Source organism: Teleopsis dalmanni, chromosome 2 (assembly GCF_002237135.1).
Source record: "Teleopsis dalmanni isolate 2A chromosome 2, ASM223713v2, whole genome shotgun sequence".
NCBI lineage: Eukaryota > Metazoa > Arthropoda > Insecta > Diptera > Diopsidae > Teleopsis > Teleopsis dalmanni.
The window spans coordinates 169,733,886-169,742,088 of NC_051847.1; the positions used below are offsets into that span (position 1 = coordinate 169,733,886).

Consider the following 8,203-nt stretch of genomic DNA (forward strand, 5'->3'; position numbering starts at 1 on the left):
AAAAGCTAAATAAATACTGTAAGTAAGTATTAAAAGGATGGTTGCAACATTAGTTTTCAGAGATAGGGAAAAAGAGAATCAGCTTCAAAATTTCCTCTACTTCAGCATATTCCCCAGTTTTCGTCTCTTGTGACTATTTCCAAATCTGAAGAAACATTTGGGAGCAAAGACACTTGCTACTAAAACTTGAGGCTAATGACCAAGATAACGGTTTATTTTAAAACACTAGACAGATTATATTATTATGGCGGCTTGAAAGGTTAAAAAATTGTTAGACCAAATCAAAGAAAATTGAAATCTAACTATTTAAAGAAAAAAAATTTGCTTTACTCTATTTTAATAAAAGCTTATTGACTTGTCATCTGAATACGAAGTGAGTTTGTTAATTTTTTAAACATAAAAATAATTTTACTCATCAAAACGGTTACAATCTTATACAAATAAAAGAGATTTAATTATATTAGTAGTTCATTATAAATAATTAAATTTATTCAGTTCTATTTTCTTTAAATTAAAATTGGCATTAAGTTATTTTAATTAACTATTGTAACAGTGGTGAGTTTAAATATTGTATAATAAAATATTCAAAATAGTTTCAGTTATTACGAATTTCTATGTCTATGAAGCCAGAGGAGTAGTGTAAGATTCTGATAGTGTTTTATATTTTAATCATTGGCCCGTTAAATATCTACAAATGTTAACTTTTAGTGTAGAGTCGCAATTTGAGTCGGTTCTCTAACAGCTTTGCTAAGCCGAGATCTGTACCAGAACCGGACTCATGAGCAACAAAACACTTTGAACATCATGAATTGGCACCCATCGCACCACCACCCATGCGTCGTTTTTTCTTCTTTTTAGCTGTAAGACTCTCTTGCCCACTGTCGGTGTTGGAGCAACTATCGCAACTACCATCGCCGCCTTCGCTGTCTGAAGAAGACGAGGAACTTGACGACGAACTCGAATTGCTTGAACTATCTGAAGCAAATCCAGTACTTTGATCGATATTAATACCTTCAGCGATTTTAGCTAATTCAGGTTCTTTTTCTCGTAACACTCGCAACCATTTACGCGATAACTTCGGTCTGCCACGCACAGTCTTATGCCAAACAACTGGAAAATTCGTGCGACTACTAAAGTTTTGTGTAACTGCTATTGTATCATCTAAATTGAGTACCACATGCCACCAGCCGCCAGGCACAAATACTGTTTCACCAGGACCTTGTAATATTTCAATAGGTGCATATTCTTTTGGCCAATCAATTTGTTTTGTACGTGGGTATATGGTACTGAACCACGTGATGGCTTCATCACGTTGCTTTCCACCTACAGCACCGGGAACCTTCAGCAATTCTTTAGGTGTTTGCGTTGGAAATAAACACCACCGTTTATGTCCGCGCACTAAAGCATTCCAAGCACTCGTCCCTAATGGATCAATATGTATGCCAGTGCCTGAACGTGCGGGTCCCATCACAAACCAACGATATGGCGGTCTGCGTTCTTCACCACAATACTTAAAGAGATCATCACGAAAATATTTCGGTATTGTATAATCTTCCAATAGTTTACGGCGGCGATGATGTTCACCGAAGCTACTATCAAATATGTATAATGGACTATCGTCCTGAGTTGCTTGCATATATTCAATATAATACTTCATTTTCATCTTAACACTATATCCTTCATTATCTTCACCACATTTAAATTTTTGATTACGATATTTTTTTGATAGACGAGGCATTGTCCATTTTTCCAGTGCCAGCCAACCCTCTTGGCATCCTTCAATCACTACTGGCTTATATGGTCGCTCGAAGCGCTGTATAAATTCCTCGCAGGAAACAATTTTCTCATTAATGCGTTCAGCATTATCTGTAAACGTGCGGAATTCTTGGAAATTTTCATAATAGCGCAACGCCGTCCACGCCTCTTTGTCACCCAATTCGGGACGTGCTTTTCGTTTCACCTCACGCAAACGTTTTCTCGAGCGTTTTGGCAGTTTAAATTCATCGCTCATTATTTGTAAAATTGGTGGGTTTTCAAAATGCTGAGATTTTTCTTAAGAAATTAATGGGAACACCAATGACCTGTTAAATGTGCAAATATAACTGACAAACCATTTCGCGAATGTATTGTGCGAGTACGTGACAAGCTGCATGTAGAAAAAAGTGTTGCCAACACATTATGTTGCACATTAAACAAACAGAACAACAACAAGTTGTAATATTCATATTATATGCGCATTTAATTAGTTTCAACAAGTAAAATCATCAACCTTAGTTTTAAAAGAAAAATATTTTAATATATAAAATAAAAATTGTTTTTTTATATATTTTTATTCTGACTGCAGGTCCCTTCTTGTTAAATAAGAAAACTTTAATATTTTTTATTAAACTCTATCATCAGGATTTCGATCTATAAAAATAATTAAAAGAATTTTTAAATATTTAAATTTTTAATTTTCATGATTAATAATGAATACATAACAAAAATATACAAGAAACATAAAATAAATATATAAAAAAATATATATATAAAAAATAAAAATATCAGCAAAAAAAAATTTTTTCACGCTTTAGTAATTTTAGTAAATTTAAAAACACTTATTTTATAATTTTCATATAAATTATGTATTACCAATTACCAGTAAGCACCAATGCGCTAGAAGGTATATGGGGCTATTCATACATAAAACACATATGATTTCCTTAATTTGGGGCAGTATGAACACTTTCCAAATTAACTTAATTTCATTTTCACGATATTAATACTATGTTCAGACAGCCAAATTTTTTTAAATTAAATTAATTTGAAAAATGGTCATACTGCACAAATTAAGGATATCATATGTTTTTTATTTACAAAAAGAATGCTTAAATGTTAATTATGTTAAAATTTGCATGCTCCAAACACCATTTGTGTCTTGGAAATTTTAAAAGTTGATGGGATTCAGTAATTTTATTAGTTTTAGTGGATTTTAAGTATGTGAGTTATTATTTTTCACTCTATTTCAAATTAATATCAATTACAGTTTTTTGTCTATATTCAAAATTTAAAAAATTGCACTACTATCAAAATATTTTCCCTGTTTCATTAAATTTAACTGTCACTGACATTTATTTAAAAAAATTGTCATTTTTTCGTTATCGTCAACTTATCTTTTGCTTTAAAATTAGCTTACACATAGTTGCATTTGAAATTTCCCTTAATTTCAGGCTACATTTTAACTAAATTAAGTCATTTTCCTTAATTTAGTTCTAACCTTAGAACTAAAGATTTTTGCAAAATTAAATTGTGTCTGAACATAGTATAAGCTTCAGCATTCATATATAGTTTTATAACGGTATATCTTTGTTTCCCAGAAATTGTAAACTTTTTAATCTGATTACAATAAAATTCTTCAAGTTTACATTCATATATATAAATTATTTCAATAATTAAACATAATGCTATGTTATCACTATGCTATATTTTCGAACCTCTGTAGTATATTTTTATATGGAATTTATATTAATTTTATATTGAAAATGTCACATATTGCTGCACATTTGTCAAATTTGTCAAATTTACACTAGTCTAAACATAGGACGTGTGCGAGTTAGGCTAAGCTGATGCTAAACCAAATGGGAGATTTTTTGGGATTTTTTGCACTGCACACATTTAGCCATTTATCAACACGTATCGACACATCACTACATTGTCGACACAACTTAGAATTTCCCTCATTTAGAACGCAACTTAGCCTAACTCGCACACGACCATAGTATAATTTTTATATATTATTATTTCATTTTAGTAACAACTGAACACAGCGCCGGTTATTATTTTGTATCTCAAACTATGTTCGTAAAAATATGTCAAAAAATAACACATGACAGAGATAAAAGTTATCTTAAGCACTAAACGTCAAAATCGGTCAGGTGACAAAATTGAAGAAATATTTAAAGAAAATATTGTAAATATACTTAATAACTTCGACTGACCTATTAAATATTTGAAGTTTTTTTTACTAAGCTAAACAATCCAATGTTAAATCAAAAAATCGGAAAAAGTAAGTAATTATAGTTATTTAGAGTTTATTCATATTAATCGAAACAACAACTTTATTAAAGGTTTCTACAATGCACAACATAGAATATTAGATCACAGAGTTTTTGTCAATGGTGAAATTGAAAATTTTTTAAATAATTTTGAGATTAAACGTAACGACATTGAAGTGGAAACACTCTTCAAGTTAACAGAAACTGTAGGTGAACTTAAATACGATTTATCTGATCGCTGCATTTCATTGGGAACGGCGAATCTTAATCAAATATCAACAGACATAAAAGATTTATTAAGCGGTGTAGAACTGTTTTTAAAATCAACAAATATTGAAAAGCCGGTAAGAGATGGCTGAAGGGACGAAATACAGATATTTAGATAGAGAATTTAGAACTGATTCGTTTGTTTTATATTGTATATATGTTTATATTATGTGCTTTTTATATTAGTATATATTATTATATTTTAGTATACATTATTATATATTCGTAAGAGTTGGTTAAAGAGACAAAGTGCAGATATAAATTTAGAAATGATTCCTTTGCTTTATATTGTATATAAATATTTATATTATATGCTTTTTATATTAACTTTCCTATTGGCATTGTTGCTGTTTTTGTAGCCCGTGAGCATCTACTTGTAATATCCCTTTGGGGTGATGAACGGCTCTTAGTCGCTCTTCTAAAGTCTTGGAACCATTATTGGCTTTAATATATAATGTCTATATAGTATATGCTCTAACTGTTAAATAGAATTTGGAGATGTGGATGGAGAATTTTAATTTCTCATAAAAAAGTAATCCGGTGAAATTGTGTTATCCGCTTGTGTGGTCTCAGAAATGATTAACTAAATAGCTTAAATGTTTCGCATAAAGTGTATTTGCTCTAGTAAAATATATGTATATATATATAAATTGTTAGAAACTTCTTGCATGAATTAAAATTTTGTGTATGACTGTATGTCAAATAGATAATATATATTCTTTCTTTCATTGCAGCCGGGTGATTTCTTAGCAGAGTCTCGCAAGCAGAGACAACAGATAAAGGATAACTTTTGCAACGATCTTAAACACGGATTTACACGCATTGATAACTCTTTTGAACAGAAGGAGGAAGAAATTGCAGAACTCTACTCCGATCTGCAATTAAAGTTAAATATAACTAAGTAAATTCAATATACCAAAATAAAATAAAATAAAATAAAAATGTTAAAGACGACAATAGCAGACACACGCATAAAGGTGCGTCCCTCAATGGAATTAATAACATTGCTCCGGGAAAATGCAAGTGCCATAACAGAAGTAACAGAAAATATGGCTAAAATATTGAGACGTAATGGAGTGGATTTAATAACAAAAATTGAAATATTAAATGAAGAAAAAATAAAATCACCTAAAATTGATATGAAGCTGTTAACCGAATTGTGTAAGAATGTTGATGAAGTTATGGTTGATGATACAAGCTCTGTTTCAAGTGAACCAGAACTTGATAACAAAGCTGGTGATAAAACTGAAACTGATTCAGTTGAGGAACCTAAAATAAATGAAGATATGTGTTTATATATCAATGATTTAAGATGGTTAAATAGCTTTTTACTTAAGTTAAGAAAAGATAATGGCTCTGATATATATTTACATAATATAATTGAAAAATGTGAATTAATTTTACCACAAAATGAAATAATTGAAAGAAATCCTGAATTGGAGGCACGTTGTCAAAAATTACGTGAACAACAACAAAATTTAGAATATCAAAAAATGACCAAAAATGTTGATGCGACTTTAAAAAATTTTCCCGAGGACACAATTGCCTATCAGAGTAAATATTCAAATTTAAATATTTAATTAATTAATATTATATATATTTTTTTATATTTTTTTGTAACAGTGAAAGCTCTTAATAAGCAAATAATTGCAGTATTGCAATTCGTATTCTCTGTAGCTGCTGGTTTTGTATTTGGTTTCCTTGGCATAGAACTTATCATTGGAAACTTAGATTTTGGTTTTCGTTTATTGCTTGGCATTATATGTGCTCTTGTTATTGCTTTAGCTGAAATATATTTCCTGGCAAAGAAGTTGAATGAGTATGATGACGTCGTCACCACAAGCAAAATACAAACAAATGCTTTAAATAAAAATCAAAAACCTCACAATGATTAATAAAAATTGCATTATTTACGTATTACTTTAAATATGTAACAAGACTTATACATATATATATATATATATATATACAAAAAGTATTGTTGTTTTTATTTTCAAGGTTAGTTTATGTTCAAAGGTTTGAGTGCTTAATGTATGCACAATACGCCCATAAAAATAGTTTGTTATTATTTATAGTATTTTCTCATTACTCGACTTGTTTTTTTTAATGTGTGGTTTTTATTAAAATATATTAATATTAATTAAAGTCAATTTAATACGAATTAAGTTATAAAAACACAAAAGCCGCAAAACATTACACGTGTGTGTGTGTTCAGTTTTTGCAATGTGCGAATGACGTTCAAAAGAAAATGGCGATTGGGGGTCTGATTATGCTGTGTTGTTAATATAAATGACAATGCGTAGTTGTTTTTAGTATTAAACATTATTAAACAAAATTTTATGTTTATGCTTTTAGTTCTCAATTTCTAATATTTATTTTAATAAACCTTATATGCTAATTAATAAAAAAATTAATTAATTTATTGCACAAATACCGCTATCAAAACAAAGCGGCAAAACATAATCATACTTTTTTATTTTGTTTTTGTTTTTGTTTTATTTAAAGGATGTTCAAAAGAAAAGCACGATTGGAGCCTACAAAAACAGAGTTTCTTGCATAAAAAAGTATTAAATTAAAAGTTTAAAATTAAAATAAAAATAATTAAGCCTTAAAATATTAAAAAAACAAAAATTAATCATTTATATATAGTTGTTTTTATACTTTATTAGTTTTACAAATGTTTACACATACTTAATATTCGTTTTGCAATAAAAAGTTTATAATTTTATCAAATACTACTTTTTTGCAATAAACATACAAAATCTGAAAAAGCTACGGCAAAGCTCAAAAGCAGAAAGTGGAGCAGAGCAGTAGGCAAGAACAGTTCTTGTGTTGCGCAACTGGGTGTTTTGTGTGTGAAGCGAGCATTAATCAAAAAAAGTAGCCGACATGGTAAATTCAAATTCATATAAATAAAAAAAATATATATTTCTTCACATTAATATACAATTACCTGTTGATATTTATTTACAATTTTAAATTAAAATTAAATTAATTTTATTTTTTTTCCCGACATTCTATTCTCAGTCGACATCACAGATAGTTTACCGTTGAACTCGTACCTACCGCCGTGGCAGCTAATAAAATTCAAACGAATCCATTAATACGCAAAATGTCAGCAGCGTTATCGACTTCGACATCTGCCGTTTTAGCCACTGAATCCTTTTCGAAAGGTTTAATAATAATAAATCGACCAAAAGCTTTAAATGCAATTAACTTAGAAATGGTGCGTAAGATCTATAAACACTTGAGAAAGTGTGAGACCTCAAAATCGTTGGTCATTATCAAGGGCACGGGTGATAAGAGCTTTTGTGCCGGCGGTGATGTACGTGCAATAGTCGAACAAGGTCCAACGGAAGAATCGAAGAGCTTTTTCCGTGAGGAATATACAACGAATGCACTTATTGGCAATTATAAAATTCCTTATATTGCACTTATCGATGGTATTGTGATGGGCGGTGGTGTTGGTCTTTCAGTTCATGGCAAATATCGTGTTGCAACGGAACGTACACTTTTTGCTATGCCTGAAACAGCTATTGGACTATTTCCCGATGTTGGTGGTTCACATTTTCTACCACGACTTCAAGGTAAATTGGGTCTTTATTTAGGTCTTACTGGACAACGTTTGAAGGGTGACGATGTACTGAAGGCTGGCGTTGCTACACATTATTGTGAAAGTGCCAAATTAAGTGAATTAGAACAAGATTTATTAAATTGTGGTGATTCTGAAGAAGTGCCTGATATATTACAAAAATATCACAAACCAACAGCAAAAGATTTTTTACTTAAACCACATCTAGAACAAATTAATAAATGCTTCACTGCAGAGTGCGTAGAGGAAATTATTGAAAATCTTCAAAAGGATGGCAGCGAATGGGCTAATAAAACTTTGGAGGTAAGTT

The 8,203-nt window shown here is 30.2% G+C and overlaps 4 protein-coding genes across 4 annotated transcripts in view; 3 read left to right on the forward strand and 1 right to left on the reverse strand.

Moving 5' to 3' along the window:
* Positions 1-463: 463 nt before the first annotated feature.
* Positions 464-2,152, reverse strand: LOC119679609 (bifunctional arginine demethylase and lysyl-hydroxylase PSR-like). Its single transcript, XM_038092061.1, has one exon. The coding sequence runs from the start codon at positions 2,009-2,011 to the stop codon at positions 803-805; it is 1,209 nt and encodes a 402-aa protein (XP_037947989.1). The 5' UTR covers positions 2,012-2,152; the 3' UTR covers positions 464-802.
* Positions 2,153-3,810: 1,658 nt separating this feature from the next.
* Positions 3,811-5,222, forward strand: LOC119679613 (biogenesis of lysosome-related organelles complex 1 subunit 5-like). Its single transcript, XM_038092065.1, has 3 exons — positions 3,811-4,045; positions 4,107-4,378; positions 5,036-5,222. Exons 1-3 carry the CDS (start codon positions 4,021-4,023, stop codon positions 5,204-5,206), a joined length of 468 nt encoding a protein of 155 aa, XP_037947993.1. The 5' UTR covers positions 3,811-4,020; the 3' UTR covers positions 5,207-5,222.
* Positions 5,220-6,215, forward strand: LOC119679612. The gene is made up of 2 exons (XM_038092064.1): positions 5,220-5,855; positions 5,925-6,215. Exons 1-2 carry the CDS (start codon positions 5,243-5,245, stop codon positions 6,194-6,196), a joined length of 885 nt encoding a protein of 294 aa, XP_037947992.1. The 5' UTR covers positions 5,220-5,242; the 3' UTR covers positions 6,197-6,215.
* A 1,158-nt stretch (positions 6,216-7,373) lies between these two features.
* Positions 7,374-8,203, forward strand: part of LOC119676134 (3-hydroxyisobutyryl-CoA hydrolase, mitochondrial-like) — a 958-nt gene continuing 128 nt past the window's right edge. Inside the window, exon 1 of the mRNA XM_038087366.1 lies at positions 7,374-8,196. Coding sequence (XP_037943294.1) covers positions 7,414-8,196 — 783 coding nt within the window. The 5' untranslated portion in view covers positions 7,374-7,413. The remainder of the gene's footprint in view (positions 8,197-8,203) is intronic.

Coding starts and splice junctions, on each gene's coding strand:
- LOC119679609 (XM_038092061.1), bottom strand. CDS start 2,011: ATGAGCGATGAATTTAAACTGCCAAAACGCTCGAGAAAACGTTTGCGT.
- LOC119679613 (XM_038092065.1), top strand. CDS start 4,021: ATGTTAAATCAAAAAATCGGAAAAA. Junction 4,046..4,106: donor AAATCAAAAAATCGGAAAAA/GTAAGTAATTAT, acceptor ACTTTATTAAAG/GTTTCTACAATGCACAACAT. Junction 4,379..5,035: donor CAACAAATATTGAAAAGCCG/GTAAGAGATGGC, acceptor CTTTCATTGCAG/CCGGGTGATTTCTTAGCAGA.
- LOC119679612 (XM_038092064.1), top strand. CDS start 5,243: ATGTTAAAGACGACAATAGCAGACACACGCATAAAGGTGCGTCCCTCA. Junction 5,856..5,924: donor GGACACAATTGCCTATCAGA/GTAAATATTCAA, acceptor TTTTTGTAACAG/TGAAAGCTCTTAATAAGCAA.